Source organism: Podarcis gaigeae, assembly GCF_964106915.1.
Source record: "Podarcis gaigeae genome assembly, chromosome: 2".
Taxonomy (NCBI): Eukaryota; Metazoa; Chordata; class Lepidosauria; order Squamata; family Lacertidae; genus Podarcis; species Podarcis gaigeae.
In genome coordinates this window covers 33,729,492-33,746,660 of record NC_139679.1, presented here as the reverse complement: position 1 = coordinate 33,746,660, position 17,169 = coordinate 33,729,492, and the positions used below count along the sequence as shown (strand labels likewise).

Sequence of the window (17,169 nt, the reverse complement as noted above, 5' to 3'; positions counted from 1 at the left end):
GAAATGACAGCCACAAACCCAAATATATATCCTTGGAAATATACCCTACAAATGTTAACAGATGTTTTACTAGACCACAGCCTTTATCATTTGTATTTGCTCTTTATTTGCACAGACTCAAGAGAATCCAGTGTAAGTCAGTAGCAGCAAAGTCCCAGTGTAAAGCAGTGGGGCTCTGTCATGAACTCTGCTGTGTTGGGTGGCCACAGATTCTCAGAAACATGCATAAGTAATGACTGAATAATAAAGTTGAGAAGTTTAAGGTTGAGAAGAGAACAAACGCGAAGAACAACAAGCTATGGCAATGCTGCTACAGGCAACTAGCAAAAAAGTCTACCAGTATGCACACACATGCACTGCAGACAAACAGCCCCGGTCCAATAAAATTACTCAGGAGATCAGTAAGTGTAGAGTACAATGAAGAAGCAAGTGGAGTGGAGGGCTGTGACAGCTGTATAAAGCTATTAAGGGACTAAAGATGGAAAAGTGATTCACAGGCTACTGCCACAAAGAGATGAGCTCTTCAGCTGACCACCTTGTCTTCTTACCCATCTCATTCTCTTGCTTAGTAGTGGCTGCTGGGTCTTCACACTGATATTTCCAGCATCTGATTAGTGCCAAGTGTACTTTAAACAAAATATCTGCACCTGCAGATTTAATGAAACCCTAAAGTTAATGATTCTCTACACTTAAGCAATTAAATGTGAAAGCTGATCAGCTTTTTCGTGCATAGAGGATAGGCGTGATTTAGTTTTATGGTTGAAGCTAAGTAGGTGGAAGACGGCCTAGGCTCCACGTATAAGTTGCTCTGGGCTCAGAAGAAGAGCAGGGCACAAATGAAACATAAATAATGCCTCAATCCTAATTTTATATGTGCTAGAGTTAACCATCAAAAGCAGATTAACGTACTGCTTTGAAATGTTACATTCCAACAATTAAGCCAGTGCAAGTCTCATTCTTGACACCTGCACACCAATCTGAAGTCTGGGCACATGTTTTTCAGTAGCAGTTGTGTAGTTTGGAAGAGCTGCCCATTTCCTTCATTGCAATGTCACCGTTTCCTTCAACCCATTGCACTCCAACCAACAATTCTGCTATTATTCCAGGAAGATTTCCAAATAACTGAGATACAACAACTACTTCCTCAAAAGTTCATTTCCCTCGTGAACACTGATCTGTGACAACCTATGATCATATTACACAGAAGCATGACGACACAAAACTGATCCCGGTCATGTGGCAATTAAGAGAAAATGCCCTATCTTGACAAAGCTCTACCAACTCTCTTTAAGGAAAGAAAAAGAAGAAAAGGTTCTTAAAGCAGATATGAAGCACTAAAGGTAGTTACTGTCTACTGGAGACACATGCGCTGTCTCCAGCTATGCAGTAAAAGCATTACCATGGAAAAATACTCTTCAGTACCTTGCATATTATATGAAAAAGTTCCTGTGAGAAGCAGCGGCTGTAAGGGTGGTGCAGTGCCCATACAGCAGCCATTTGCTTGCTGAGGTACATGTTGTCTAGGTACAGTTGAGGTCAAGAGAGCTCTGTTGTGAGATGTAGATGAGGGATAAACAGGGCAGCTCTGGACTCGAGGCATTGTGCATTCTGATACTCCTGAGCTGATGGGAGAAGGAAGCTCCCCTTCGTGCAGGTCTTCAGAAAGTTCAGTTTCAGCGTGCAAGGAAATGGGTGTGCAAGTATTTCCAAGCTGAGTGGCTGATAAACAAGGGCTAGGTTCACTCTCAGATAAATAAGAGACGGCAGTGCTGTTCTCCTCAGGTGGTGCTAAGAGATGAGGGGCATTGTCCTTTTCTTGATAGTCAACACAAGGGAATGACGGGTTTGTCAGAGAGTCTCCAGCATTTGGCAGCTTTAAGTCATTCACTTCTTGATTGTCACATTCTTCCACTTCAACGGGGGCGGGGTGGGAAGGAAAAACAGAATCTTTTAATAATTTAATCCATTTTAAATAATGGCAAGCAGAATTCTAATGCCACCCAGAACATCTGCCAAATACATATATTTAAAATCATAAACTGCTAGTTTTTAGCTAAAAGAAAGCAAACTTATTTCAGAGTAGAATTAAGTATGGCAAAAAAAAAAAAAAAAATAGAATCAATCCAGAGAGTTGGATTAGCAAATCTTTGGTTCATGGAAGAAACATTCTGCAGAAATTTTATTTACTTATTGGAATTGGTAAGTGAAAAGATGTGTGCACACACATACAGCCCAAAGCTGCATTGCTGAAGAAACACTCTTTAATCTGTAACCCAGCTTTAATTTGATGTTCTGGGAGGCTATACTTTTCTGGAGTGTATTGGAGAAGGAACATTTTTAGGTTCCCAGTGTACTCTGCTTGACCATCTGTCCAAATTCCTAGAAGCCACCATGACCAAAGGAATGGAATTTAAGTATTACAGAATCTGACTGGCACAACAGCTCTCTCATTTAATTGAACAGCTTGTGCAAAACAATTTATTTTAAAATTATTCTGATCCTATGTACTGTTACTCAGAAAGAAGTCCAAAAAAGGACAAGGGGATTACTCCAAACTCCTATATCAGCCAGCTCCCCAATTACAGTCAGGTCAGTAAACTCTGGTCATAATTCTACCTTTGTTTTAGATGAGACAAGCAGTAAGGAGCAAAGCTTTCACTGCCATAGCTCTCAGGCTTTGGGATGCCCTGCCTAAGGTACAGAGCAAGTCTTTGTTGTTGCTGGGATTTCCCAGAGGATGAAAAACTTGTTTTGTTCCCTGACTTTTAGCTGATGTGACTAGTTCTGTTTTACCTTTAAAGCTGTTTTAATTTCTGTGACATTAAAATTGCTGTTAACATCTTTAAGCTTCATAGGAAAACGGCCTATAAAAGCTTAAAACAAATAAAATTAAAACTGCAGCCTCAGTTTCTCTAGCCCACAAACAGCCTCACACAATATTCTGCCTGTAACTATAGCAGCGGTTCTCACACTGTGTTCCTAGGAAGTCTTGTCTTCCTTGGGAGCTTATCAGGGACTGATGAAAAGATCAGAGATGGCAGATAACTTGTCTGAAAAATGCAGTGCATCTAATACATTACATTAGTTCATAGTATATTTTTGGAAAGACAAATTCAGTATGTCGAGTATACCTCCCAGAAGCTTTCTGATTTCTTTCTTTGAAGTCAAATGTGCTGCCAACTCTCCATTAACTGTGAAAATCTCCTTATCTGCTTGAGAATCCAGCAGGTAAGAAACCACTTGGGTATGATTCCGCTTGCAAGCCCAGTGCAAACATGTCCTGTAAAAGTTAAACATATTTGTTAGCAAGCATCTGTAAAGTTATTATTCTGAAAGTCACTGTTTTGTGTCATTAAATGTCTGCATGATGTGTACCATCAGAGCTGTTAAAAAAAATGCTCAAATTTGTCAGAGATGAAACCTTGTCTATTGATCCAGACAAAGTTAGTTGTACTTATTTTCCACATACCTCAATATAATTCAAGTCATGACCAATTTCTTCCATTGATTACAAGGGGACCTAAGTTCAACTAAAACCTAGTCTGAATCCAATCTAATATGTTACTACTATGCAAGAATGAAAGCTTTGTGACCAGGCTGAGGTTTATTTTCTGTTGTAAATCAACAGGCCCAATTTAACTGTGCAGTCAAAGCTTGCTTATTGAGCTAGCATTCAACACTATAAGCTGGAGAGGGAAAGAATAATGTTTAAGCAAAATGACAGTTAATGTTTAAGCTACCGTATTTTTCGCTCTATAACACGCACCCGACCATAACACGCACGTAGTTTTTAGAGAAGGAAAATCCGTAGGCATGCCACCCGTAGGCATTCCCTCCATAACACGCACAGACATTTCCCCTTCCTTTCTAGGAGGAAAAAAGTGAGTGTTATGGTGCAAAAAATACGGTAACTGATGCTCATAAAGGTACAGTTGTCCTTGATGCACATACATGCTTCTTTTGTTTCCTTGGTTTCATTTGCACATCACAGGAAAAGCAACCAGAAGGGTTTGCCCCCATGGCACTCGCTCAAAATCCCAAGGCCCAGAAGTATTGTCTGTTTTCAGTATCAAATTCAACCCCAATATCTCTCAAACTGGGTCAATTTTGCATGACCCTTTGCAAACAATAAAGCAGGCACAAGAGTATTGCAGCCAAGAAGATGGCTACATGCCTAAAGGCAGTAGCAGCCAGTGAAGTGGATGGCATTGTGCAGGCGCAGCAGTGGAGCCAACGCAACCCTCCCAACACTTTGCCCCTTCATTCTCGGTTACTGGTAGTGATCACCATGTTGGAAAGCCAGGAGAGGAACACACCCCACACTCTGTCCCTATCGGGCTCTGCTAAATATATCACACACGTTCTCTCCCTTTGTAGTGGAACAAATATTAGCCACATGTACTATATGCTACCATCTCATGCCTGAGTGTTACTGCAGCAGTACAATATCTAGTCCTGAGCTGAGCATTGGGAGGGAGGGGGCAGGAAGACTGTTGTCTGCCAACTTGACAATCATCTTACTAAACTTATAAAGCAAATGAATTATACAGCACCAATTAACTGCATCGGAAGGGCATTTTCTAAGCCATATTCACAATTCTAATATTGCAGTGACGGTCATAATTATAAGACTAATATGTTGCCAGACCACAAGCCCTGAATATGAGTGCACTGAAGGACCCAAGTTGCAATTTTAATGAAAGATCCACTCATGGCAACAGTATAGGATTCAGAGAGCAAAACAAAGGCATGCAAACTACTTCAATGACCAAATTACTGTAAAAAGCTACTGCCTTCAATCACACAGTTTGAAAAATCTGAAACCCCACACTTTTAAGCCTCCTCTATTTGCACTCACACAATCATATAGAGGTAATCATGAAGACACACGTCACATAAATCCTGGTGCTCGCTGGATGTGATTTAATAGGAGAGGAACTGTAGCTCAGGGGTAAATGGTACACTTTGCATGCAGAAAGTCTCAAGTTCATAGGAACAGAAGATCCCTGCTGAATCAGACCAAAAGCCCACCTGGTCCGACATCCTGTTCCCAGACTGGCCAGACAGAAACCTATGAGAAGCCCACAAGCAGCACATGAGCATAACAGCACTTTCCCCATTTGTGTTCCCCAGCAATGGCGTTCATACTGCCTTCAGTACTGGAGACAGTACAGAGCCATCATGACTAGCATCTGATAGCTTTATCCTCCATGAATTTGTCTAACCCCCTTTTGAAGTCATCCAAGTTGGCAATCATCACTACATCCTGCGGCAGCAAATTCTACTATGTTTAACTATGTACTGTCTGTTCTGTTCAATTCTTTGCTTAGGCAGAGGTGTCTAAGACTCTATTCCAACTGGCAGTGGCTCTCTAGACAATATTGGACTAGATCCAACGGTAGCTCTTTGTATATTGTTGGGCTGTAACTCTCATTAATCCCAGCCAGCAGAGCCAAAAAGCAGGGACAGCAGGAGCTGGAGAACATCTGGAGAACCACAGATTAGACATACTGGGGCTGTACAGCCCAGTGCTCTGCCTCTTGCGTAAAGCTGCTTCATGTGCAAGGTTTCCGAGAACATCTGTCATGTGTTCAGATTTGGGGAGTTTTCATGGGAACAATACAGGCACTCTCCCTACAAGAGCATCCACAGACTCATTCCTATACAGCAGGGGTTCCATTTGCTCAAAGCCTGTAAGAATTCTCACATACAAGAATTTTGCATTAGAAAATAATAGAAGCTGTGCTTGATCCTTTGGGGAGAACACGGGATTTTGTCATCTGCTTTCTGTTCTCTGTGACCTGAATAACACAATGGCTAAGAGCCAAACTGCACAACTACATGTTATGCAGGGGATTTTCGACTAATAATTCAAGTGTGTGTGTGTGTCTGGATCAGAACAGTGGCACTGGGCAAGATTTTTACTTGAACCTCTCCCCTCACACCAATTCCCCAAGCTAATAAACCCCTTGTCCTTGAGGGGACTAGCACTGCTGCTCTGATCAAATTAACTCCTCCCTCCCAATCACAATGGCTCATCCTAGAAGTGAAAATCAATGTGCTGGAAGATTCATCACAGTTCTCCTGAGTAAACTGAAGGCTGGCTCTCAGAGTGAGAGCTTGGGAGTCTCCAAATCTCAGCCCCAACAACGTTTATCTCATTTTGAGCAGCACATAGTCATAGATTCCCTATAAATAATAAATACTATCAAATGTCTGTAATTATGAGAAAATAGTGATCCTGACCTGCCTTGTAGAGCTAAAGCAGCTTGAACAGGAACGAACACACACACACACACCTGGATTTTATTAGGAAAGGTTTGTGACCGACGGCTGGCAAATATGTGATTTGTTCATACTGGCTCTATTTTTCCAGGAGTCTCTAGAACCAAAGCCTGAAAGGAATTTCTGCTTAGAATTTCATAACCAGGCAGCCCACTAATCAGAAGCCTTGACATCTGACCCATCTATTCTTGTCAGATGCTGGTGAGATTTTGTCCTCCCCCACCCCCGTGGGGAGCGTTTCTGTAACTTGCCTTTAAGATGAACCCCCAATAAACACGCATTTCAGAGCCGGGGGGGGGGGTCAAGGGGAACACACAGGGATAAAAGATGCTCTTGGACACGGGCACAGAGGGTACACATTCGCTTAAGTTGCATTTGCGTGTAACGTGTTGCTGGCGGTTGCCTCACCATATATAGCCTCGAGAGGGGTGTAAGGAAGTGTATTAGCGACGATGACTGCTGCCCTACTGCTAACCACGGGAATGAGGAGCACAGCGCGGAGGGACTGGGGGAGGAAAGAGAAGGAGAGGCGTCTTACCAGCCATTGATCTCATTCTGGGCATTCACCTCCACCCCCTTGTCGAGCAGCGTCTGCACCTCCTCTAGGTCGCCTAGTGCAGCAGCTTCCCTGAGCCTCTCCTCCAGCTCCAGCTGGCTGCTCATCCTCTCTCTGCCCCCCTTCCCCTTCCTGGGGGGCTGACCCAGAAGTGCCCCTTGCACCCCCCCCCCCTTGCAGGGATCTCTCGCTCCGGGAGCGGGAATTCCTGCTGCTGCTGCTGCCGCCGCTAGAACAGCTCCTCCTTGCCCAGCTCCCTCTGCGGGACTCTATTCTCAGTGACACACCAGGCAGAAGCCTCTGGTTCCTACGTGCCCAGGCAGAGCTGGGCCGGTCGAAAGGTGGGCTGGGGAAAGAGCGGGGAGAAATCCCTCCGAAGGTGTCAGGGGGCCTGTCCGCATCGCATCCGCAGGCGAGGGATTCAGGAGCGAGCAGGGAGGGCGGCCGCCTCTTAGAACGCGCTCGGATTAGTGATGCTGAGCCCCGTTCCCCTGGCAACGAAGGAATTCTGAGAGATGATGTGTACCAAGAGGAGCCTCAGCCGCGGCCAGAGCCCAAATGCTTCTAACAGCAGCAACAAATTACAACACAGGGGTTTGAACAATGTGCAGGAGCTCCTCTTGAAGTGGCTTTTCTAAGGTTGTTTCTGAAGGCTCGTGCAGAACCTTGCCATAGCCAACTGATTTTAATTATCCTGGTTTTTGTTGTTGTTGTTGTAATAATAATAATAATAATAATAATAATAATAATAATAATTATTATTATTATTATTATTTATATCCTGCCCTCCCCAGCCAAAGCCAGGCTCAGAGCGGCTAACAACAATAAAAGTAACACAATTTACATAAAAATGTTTTTTAAAGGCCAATGAGTGGGTAAAAAAGCATTTCTAGGGAAAACAATTCCTCACAAACCACTTGCTGAAAGCATGAGATGAATGCGTCACATGCCAGTGACCTGCCTCCTTATTTACACACTTGGAAGAGAAACCTGGGGCCATGATTTGGACCACGGTTCAGTGAGCCTTGCCACACTTAAGAATCGTGTAATTGTGGAGTTGGAAAGGACACCCACCACAAGGGTTATATCTAGTCCAACCCCCTGCAATGCAGGAATCTTAAACAGACCATTGATTTATATCTGATTTATATCCAACTGTATATGCTTAAGACTGCATCTCTAAGGAACCTAATTGTACAAATTGTAGCAGTGCATTTCAACCCCTAATACATGTTTACATGGAAGCAAGTCTCACTGTCCTATGGGAGTACATTTGCACAGGGATTGCAGGTTTGGACAATAATATGAAGACGTCAGTGAATCTCTGGAAAAAAGGACACCCATTAACTTCAGTGAGTCTGAAAACATTCCATAATATACAACAATATAAAATAACAGACATATAAAAGTCCAGTGACCAAATAAACACACACACACACCCGAGGGTGTAGAAGACAATTGCGAAGGTTTTTCCACTTCAAACGACGAAACAAAAATGTTTGAATGTTTTGGAAAATGTGAGCAGCAAAAAATAAAATAAAACCCAGAAGCAGTCAGAAACTGCATTATTGAATTGTTTTTAGTTAATCTGCCATTGGCAGGAAATGGGATGGAAGGGGATGAGATGGATGTTGCTGCTAAATTACAGCTATGTTAAATCCTGGATTTCTCCACTGTTTTCTATGGCCAGCTCTCCAACCTGGGGAATCAGTTCTAAAGGAATCAGAAGTTTGTCAAATTGTGTGAGCCTATCAGTTTAGGCTATAGGCAAAAGCAGTTAAGGCATGGAAGACCAATTGGGGTGGGGTGTGGAACAGAAGTGGGGTTTTTCCTTCTGTTCTCATTTGTGAATAACAGTTGAATCTTTTCTCTGCTCACACACAGAGAACGAGAACAACGCCATATTTATTTCTAGTTTGTGTTATGTATGGTTTGTCTTTAAAACAAGGGCTACCTTTGAAGGTGACCCAGAAACTGCAATTAATCCAGAATGCGGCAGCTAGACTGGTGACTGGGAGTGATTGCCGGGACCACATAACACCGGTTCTGAGAGATCTGCATTGGCTCCCAGTACGTTTCCAAGCACAATTCAAAGTGTTGGTGCTGACCTTTAAAGCCCTAAACAGCCTCGGTCCTGTATACCTGAAGGAGCGTCTCCACCCCCATCGTTCTGCCTGGACACTGAGGTCCAGCGCCAAGGGCCTTCTGGCGGTTCCCTCATTGCAAGAAGTGAGGTTACAGGGAACCAGACAGAGGGCCTTCTCGGTAGTGGCGCCCCCCCGTGGAACACACTCCCTTCAGATGTGAAGGAAATAAGCAGCTATCCTATCTTTAAAAGACATCTGAAGGCAGCCCTGTTTAGGGAAGTTTTTAATATTTAACGCTGTACTGTTTTTAACACTTAATTGGGAGCTGCCCAGAGTGGCTGGGGAAGCTCAGCCAGATGGGCGGGGTATAAATAATAAATTATTAATTATTATTATTATTTTAACAAAATAAAGAGAGTTTAAAGGGAGGAATTGAAGGCTGGCTGAGAGCAGTTAAGACATGGAATGCTGGGAGTGAAAGGAAAATGAGGGGACAGATGAAGAGAGGAAAATGGCCTGTTCATATCCCTAACACCTTCTAGTTAGTTCCTGAAAGTGGGGATTAGGGTTGTGTGAGGATGTGTGACATGGATTTTTCTTTTTTTAAAAACCTGCAATTTCTATTCCAAATGGGAACATTTTACAAGAAAAAGAAAGGAAACTTCTCTTTCCCAGCCAGTCCCCACTACCACGACACAACTGCTGTATATAGCAATAACATACTCAGATTTGTGACTGGCCAGCCTCAAAACTGAACCTTCTATCTTTTTGGTAAGGTATTTATGTAACCTAGAACAGCAGGGAAAGGGCAGGGAAGTATCCTTTCTCCCTCCTGACCTTACAACCACCCCAGGCCCAGGACTAAACAAAAACAGTCCCAGGCTAGCTTAGGGGGTGCAGATACCCTGCAACATTTGTCTTAGGTAACATAGAATACATATACATAATGATAATATACTTTCTGGATTAAACAGTGATGAAGTAGCCTTTCCCAGCACTTTGGAAGGAGCAATGAGACTTTTAGAATAAGCCTTCACTGAATAATAATAGCAAGATACCGTCAATGTGCACGCAATCTCTGTAGGGCAAGGTTCTGTTTGTGGTGCTAACATTGCTCTGTAATGTGCTACGAACAGTGGCAGTGCTATAAAAATAACTGAAACTACAATAGAGTAGTGATGCTGTCATCCTAGGTGAGGTATGTGTGAAAAAATGCTTGTTTTCCAAAGCTATATGAAGGGATTGCAATGTGCAATTCTTCCTCTCTCTCGAGCCACTAGAGGTCACAAGAGAACAATAAAAAAAAGATTCCAAACCACCCATCTTGCTATTTCACCAAAAGCTGCTTTTTTACACTTATTTACATAAGTGTTTTGGGTGGGGGTGAACTCCTAAACAGTTTATAAATGTATTGTATGACCTGTTATAATATGATGGTGCAAACTTATTAGTTCAAATCCTGTTCAATTATTTTAAGATATCAGACTGTTTAGTATTTGAGGAGAGCAGTATTTTTAGTGGTTGATGGTGAATTATTGAGATTCTTTCTTAAAGGCGTATCTTCCTTGTTTGTATCTTTCAAGTTTTGAATATAATTTTAAAAATAAATTGCAATGCCATATATTTTAAATTCATATTTATATCTCGTCAGGAATCAAAATGTTGGTGTATGAAGAGGGTTGCATTAGGTCTCCTGCTGTGACCTTACCTGCAACTTTACCTGAGCCACTAAAAAGCAGAAGGTGGAACTTTCCCTGCCACCCATCTCTGTTCCAGGAAAACACCTGGTGATAATTAAATGAAAGACCCGTAAAAATGTGGCCAACTGAATATATCTGATATTGTCCAGCAACAAAGTATTGATGAGGATTTCTAATTTTCTCCCAGATCCATTTTGAAAACTTGAATGTAAAAAGTGCTCACCATTATTATTTAAAGGATTTTTAAGTAAGGGACTCAAATTATTGTTGTTTTTTAATCCTAGGGGTGCTAGATTATTGTATGATGAATCTTTCTCCATCTCCATCTTTTGGGCCTTCATCACAGACTTTTGATCATTCGTGTGCTGTTGTTTTCCATTTTAACTCTCACCTGTGTTTATGCTGCTTTTAAATAAAAACAGACAGCAATTACTCCCAGAGTAACTATTCTGATCTGATAATATGTTCCCTTTTTGGCTCCCTCTTGCATCTTGCCTACAATCACAGCTGTCTGAACTCTTTTTGTCGCTGAGTCACACATGCTCTCACATCACTCAAGCTGTATCATTTTGACAGGGGGACAGAGGCAGAATTGTCACTTCTCTGGGTATATCCTTGACTGTACTTCTCCAGTGTTTTTTTCCCTTTGCCCAAATCATTTGCCTGTGAACTCCTTACTTCCCTTTTTCTTCGGCAGATGACCTTTTTTATCGGAGAATGCTATCTATGAAAGCCTACTACATCTAGATGCAGGATCTCTTCTGTAGTAATGGCTACCTTGAGCCAGACCATTTGGTTCCTCTAGCTCAGTATTGTCTGCACCGACAACTGCAGTGTATCTTCTGGGTGTCGGAGAGGAATCAATTTCCAGCCCTTCCTGGAGAGGATGGAAACTGAACCTTCGACATGCACAGCTAAGGCTCTTCTCACCCACCTGTCATCAAATGAGTCACTAAAATATACAGGTGTGGACCCCGTCCCCCAGCAATACACATATTCTCTGAAGGAGCACAATACCTTTGAGGTTCACTTTCAGCACCGTTAATTACAGGGGTTTTTTTAGGCAGTACAATTTTCCCGCTCACATAAGTCAGTGTGGGAGAGGATTAGTGGAGTGTTTATTTGACTTCAGGCGGCTGGCTGCCACTCCTGTGCTACTCACTCCTGAGCCTTGATCCTCTAAATGACCCAATATTCTTAAAAACCAGAACTCACAGTACATTCCACAAGTAAGCGTGCCGTATCACGAGATGTTTGTTTCTTTTTTTGTGAGCCTCTTCCCTCCCGCCTCCTTTCCCCCCCTTGGTCAGTATTCAGTTAAGCTCTCAGCCTTATTCTCTAAAGTATTTGCTCCTTACACAGCTCTTTCTTCTAAATGCAATTTATCCATGTGTGCGCTAAACAAACATTGCATCTGCCTTGAATGTGGAATTCAATTTGCCAACCTCCGTCAATCTAAGCTAAAGTCATCAACAGTTCAAAATGCTCTTTCTAGGTACTATCGGCTGCTATGTCACACACCAAAATGAAGATTCACTGGCACGACTATTACGCTAACAAAGAAGTGCTGGACCTCAAACATTTGGGATTGTCATTATTATTATTTAACACCTCAAAAGCTAGGCGGTATAGAAAATGATTTTTTAAAATAAGTAACAGATTCCCAGTTGTGTAGATGTTTCCTCCACCTGTGTGACATGGGTGCTTGAGGGTTGTTTGTTGAACAGAGTGCTGGACTTGACCAAGATCGACTGGTTTCAATTTCCCAGTAAGCCATGAAGCTCACTTGCTGTCATCAGGTCAATTTCCTAAACTATCTCACAAGTTGGTTGTGAGAATAAAGAGAGGACTACGTACATTCACCAGAGCTTCTTGGAGGAAGGACAAAATAAAAATCTCAAAGATTGCACCATAGCAAATAACATCTAACTCCCCCCCCCAGAATCTACTTTCATTTTGTCCTGATGGGGAAAAAATCTGGATATACCCATATTTGAAGTGCAAAGGCAGAGTTTGGAGGGATTTTAACAAGGGGAAAAAGAGATCTCAAGCAAGGGTTAAGCCACACTCTCCTCCCAATGATCTTTTGCTCCTGATTGCAGCTTACTGCAGCTGCTTTGGGTAAAACAACAACAACAAAAACCTCAGGGAGAACATTGATGTGACTGAGCATCCAGTTTGACCCCAAGTCTAAAGAAAGTGGAAGACCAGCACACCAAGAAAAGAAAATAACAGCTAAAATGTGATGATGCAAAGCCCTTACTGTTTTAAAAAAACAAGCTTATTGGAAAGGAAATGTCCCTTGTGTCTGTTGTTATAGCAAATGCACTATCCCAAATCGCTGCCCGTTGACATGATTATGTCGGAATTGGAGGCACGAGCATGCAAAATGATCAGGAGGGACCAGCTCCCAAATCAAGAAAACAGACCTGGATTGCTTCCACACTAGAGCCCTTTAGTGCTGCCAGGGCATTGCTTTCCCACAATTAGCTGGAAGCAGAAATAAAACGAAGGTCTTACGCAAGCAATATAGGGTTATTATCCCCTCCCCGTAGCCATGATTCTCCTATAACATAAGCTACACTAATTACATGAGTCATGCCTATGTAATTAAAGGGTTTGGCTGGCTAGGTGCTCTTTGGTTCTGTATGCCCCAACCCCCTTCCCCACTCTCCCATTAGTGGGCCCCCTGATATCATTTAAAATAAAATGTGTATCCTGCTTTTCTGTCTGCGAACAAACACAGAAAACAGCTTGCAATACACCATTAAAAACAAATCAACCAAAAACTAGAAGCCTATAAAAGGAGACAGGAACAGCAGCTCAGCCTTCACTATAAATTCCAGGACATAAACCCCCACAGGCCAAATGCCTGTTGAAATAAGCAGATCTTCATAGGTTGGGGCTGGGGGTGAAAAACCATCCAGAAGTGGCTAAGAGAGAGCCATAACATTAGTGTGGTCACAAAGAGGGTACTCTCTCACGTATCTGAAGAAGTGTGCATGCACACGAAAGCTCATACCAAGAACTACCTTAGTTGGTCTTTAAGGTGCTACTGGAAGGAATTTTTTTTGTTTTGACTATGGCAGACCAACACGGCTACCTATCTGTAACATGTCCCCTCCAGCTACACTTCCAAGGCACCATACCCATAATGCATGGTGGGAGCTTATGTGGCTTGTGGGCTTTGTGGTCAGCACAGACTACTAGAGGTAAAAGCACCACCCACTTCCTCTGTGTGAGAAACACAAGCAGCTGCCACGTGTGGAGGGAAGGAAAGTGGTTAAGGTCTGAGCCATCAGACTTTCCTTCTTATTATACTGTAAGGAAAAGCAGGAGGGAATCACTCTGTGGTTATGAGTGTTTTGAGTGCACTGACTCAAATTTTTTTTGTTTTGAGTGCACTGACACCTTGGGGGAGCAACAAAAGGTGTTGAGAAGTTCTAGTTTGAACTATGGACTCCCCTTTTCTGGCGAGGCAGCATGGCGAGCAGTTCTCCTTCCAGGAGAGGAGCTGAGATTGCTGGTGGGTGTTTGTGTCTAGAGTTCTGCAGAAAAGTGTGTGAAAGGATTTGAGGAGAAGATGTGCTATTCGTCTGCCCTTCTGATTTTGTTTTTGGCCTGGCTAAGTGCAAAGTGCTCAATTTCCACAAAGAGTGCCCTCTCGCCAAGCTCCCTCACAATTCTGCAGGCATGTTGGGAGTGACACAGCCCACTGGCATGCGTCTTAATATGAACTGGACTTCACTACTTCAGGTGCTATACTGTGATTGACTCTGTGGTTCATTGGAACACATTTGTGGTGGCAGGAGCAGGCAGTTGTCTGGGGCTCCCCAGGAGTGCTTTGATGTACACTATCTCTTTTGCTGGTATAACACTGTGCTATTACTCAGGCCAGAAAACACCTCCATCCTCTTTTGCCCTGGTGGTGTGCCACTGGTAGAGGGGTTGCACTTTTGGTACATTTCGTAAATGCTATGCTAGCACAGTTTCATTGCTATACAACGTAAGTTATCCTTCTGCCAGAACAGTTGAATCAAGCAGTAGTTACTCTCATCCAAGCAGGCATAAGGCATGGAAAACCCGATTGCCATTTGTTCCAATTCAGCAGTAAAGAATCATAGAATTGTGGAGTTGGAAGGGATCCCAAAGGTCATTTGGTCCCATCCTGGGCAATGTGGGAATCTCAACTAAAGCATCCAAGACAGATGGCCATCCAACCTCTTAAACACCTCCAAGGAAGGAGAGTCCACAACTTCCAGAGGAAGAGTGGGTTTTCTCTGAGGAAAAGCAGCAGGGCCCTTGGGTGAGCCCTTGGAGTGGGACAGCACTTGCAGTGTGTGCAAGCCTGGATGGGAAACCATCAATAGTAGCTTTATGTGGTCACTGTATGCATGACCATTTAGCTCTGCAGAAATAGTGTAGGCTGGGTCAATGTATACATGGCCGAGGACAAACACTTATTCTACCACGGATCACACAGAGTGCTTTACCCTGATCAAGACTAGCCCGGGCCCAAAACAGGTCCTGCTTGTGGTTGTCCCATGATCAACAAAATCTTGTGTATTCACTAACTGTGTAGCAGATGAGATGCAAGCTGATGTAGTCGGGATTCAGACCTCATGATGGGACTGAAACTGCCTTGGTCGCACTGGTCGATGATCTCCAGCGGGCTAGGGACAAAGGTGAGAGCTGTTTCCTAGTTATGCTGGATCTCTCAGCGGCTTTTGATACCATCACTCATAACATCCTTCTGGATTGTCTTGAGGGGCTGGGAGCTGGGGGCACTGTTATACAGTGGTTCTGCTCCTTCTTCCTGGGCCGTGTTCAGAAAGTGGTGGTGGGGGATGAGTGTTCAGACCCCTGGGCTCTCACTTGTGGGGTGCCTCGGGGTTCTGTCCTCTCCCCATGCTTTTCAACATCTACATGCAGCCGCTGGGAGAGATCATCAGGGGGTTTGGGCTGGGTGTTCATCAGTATGAGGATGATACCCAACTCTACCTCTCTTTCAAATCAGAACCAGTGAAGGCGGTGAAGGTCCTGTGTGAGTGTCTGGAGGTGGTTGAAGGATGGATGGCGGCTAACGAGTTAAGGTTGAATCCTGAGAAGACAGAAGTACTGCTTTGGGGGGACAGAGAGCGGGCAGGTGTGGGGTACTCCCTGGTCCCAAATGGGACAACTGTGCCCCTGAAGGACCAGGTGTGCAGCCTGGGAGTAATTTTGGACTCACAGCTGCCCATGGAGGTACAGGTCAATTCGGTGTCCAGGGCAGCTGTTTACCAGCTCCATCTGGTATGCAGGCTGAGACCCTATCTGCCCGTGGACTGCCTCGCCAGAGTGGTGCATGCTCTGGTTATCTCTCGCTTGGACTACTGCAATGCACTCTATGTGGGGCTACTTTTGAAGGCGACCCGGAAACTACAACTAATCCAGAATGCGGCAGCTAGACTAGTGAGTGGGAGCGGCCGCCGAGACCACATAACACCGGTCTCGAAAGACCTACATTGGCTCCCAGTAAGTTTCTGAGCACAATTCAAAGTGTTGGTGCTGACCTTTTTTTTGTTTTGTTGGTGCTGACCTTTAAAGCCCTAAACGGCCTCGGTCCAGTATATCTGAAGGAGCATCTCCTCCCACATCATTCTACCTGGCCACTGAGGTCCAGCGCCGAGGGCCTTCTGGCGGTTCCCTCACTGCAAGAAGCCAGGTTACAGGGAACCAGGCCAAGGGCCTTCTCGGTAGTGGCACCCGCCCTGTGGAACGCCCTCCCACCAGATGTCAAAGAGAACAACAACTACCAGACTTTTAGAAGACATCTGAAGGCAGCCTTGTTTAGGGAAGCTTTTAATGTTTGATGGATTACTGTATTGTAATATTTTGTTGGAAGCCACCCAGAGTGGCTGGGGAAGCCCAGCCAGATGGGCGAGGTATAAATAAATCATCATCATCATCATCATCATCAATTGGCCTGTGCAAGTCAGTAGTTTTTATCATAATGCATTTGCTGCACGGACCAGGAATTAGGCTGCAACACTGGATACCTGCCAAAATTTGGATTTACCAGCCAGACCAGTGAAATAATATACTTTTGGCAACTTTATGGTCACAGCCTTTGTCATGCTCTGCCCTAGTCAAAGTAAGATCAAAAGAGTCATGGGTGGGAGCAAGAAGCCAATGAACGGAGCAAAGAAAAACAAACTGTTTATGAATACATATTACTGTATTGGGAGTTCATAGGATAGGATTAGGAAAAACGGCACCTCTAGCTGCCTGTCACTTGCAAATTCTTATAACTGCTTAGAAGCTTACTGGAGGTCAGCACCAAACACCCAAACAGACTAATCTGCATTATAGACACTTAATGAAAGTCACAAGGTTTTACATAATATATGTTGGCGGCACAAGAAATGTTTGTTAGAGTAATTTGTCATCAGGATTAGACTCTGTGAAAGCGCCCATTGTTTGTTAACCTGTTTGGTGATTTTTGTTTTTGTTTTTTGTCCAACCCTTAGTATACCCAAGATTCTCCAAATAAATTACATTG

The 17,169-nt window shown here is 43.6% G+C and overlaps 1 protein-coding gene and 1 long non-coding RNA gene across 3 annotated transcripts in view; one reads left to right on the top strand and one right to left on the bottom strand.

The window, feature by feature from the left end:
- Positions 1–17,169, bottom strand: part of LOC310839420 (ankyrin repeat domain-containing protein 40-like) — a 58,159-nt gene that overhangs the window by 2,202 nt on the left and 38,788 nt on the right. Inside the window, exons 1-3 of one of the 2 annotated variants that reach the window (XM_083728049.1) lie at positions 6,824–7,326; positions 3,132–3,280; positions 1,423–1,911 (exon numbers count right to left, since the gene is read on the bottom strand). In XM_083728049.1, the coding sequence (XP_083584175.1) occupies positions 1,423–1,911; positions 3,132–3,280; positions 6,824–6,948 (763 nt within the window). In that variant the 5' untranslated portion in view covers positions 6,949–7,326. Of the gene's footprint in view, positions 1–1,422; positions 1,912–3,131; positions 3,281–6,823; positions 7,327–17,169 lie in introns of those variants that run through there. The other variant, XM_083728048.1, reaches the window with a different exon arrangement.
- On the top strand, positions 9,418–10,879 carry LOC310838635. The gene is made up of 2 exons (XR_014561084.1): positions 9,418–9,699; positions 10,580–10,879. It is a non-coding gene; the product is annotated as an uncharacterized lncRNA (long non-coding RNA).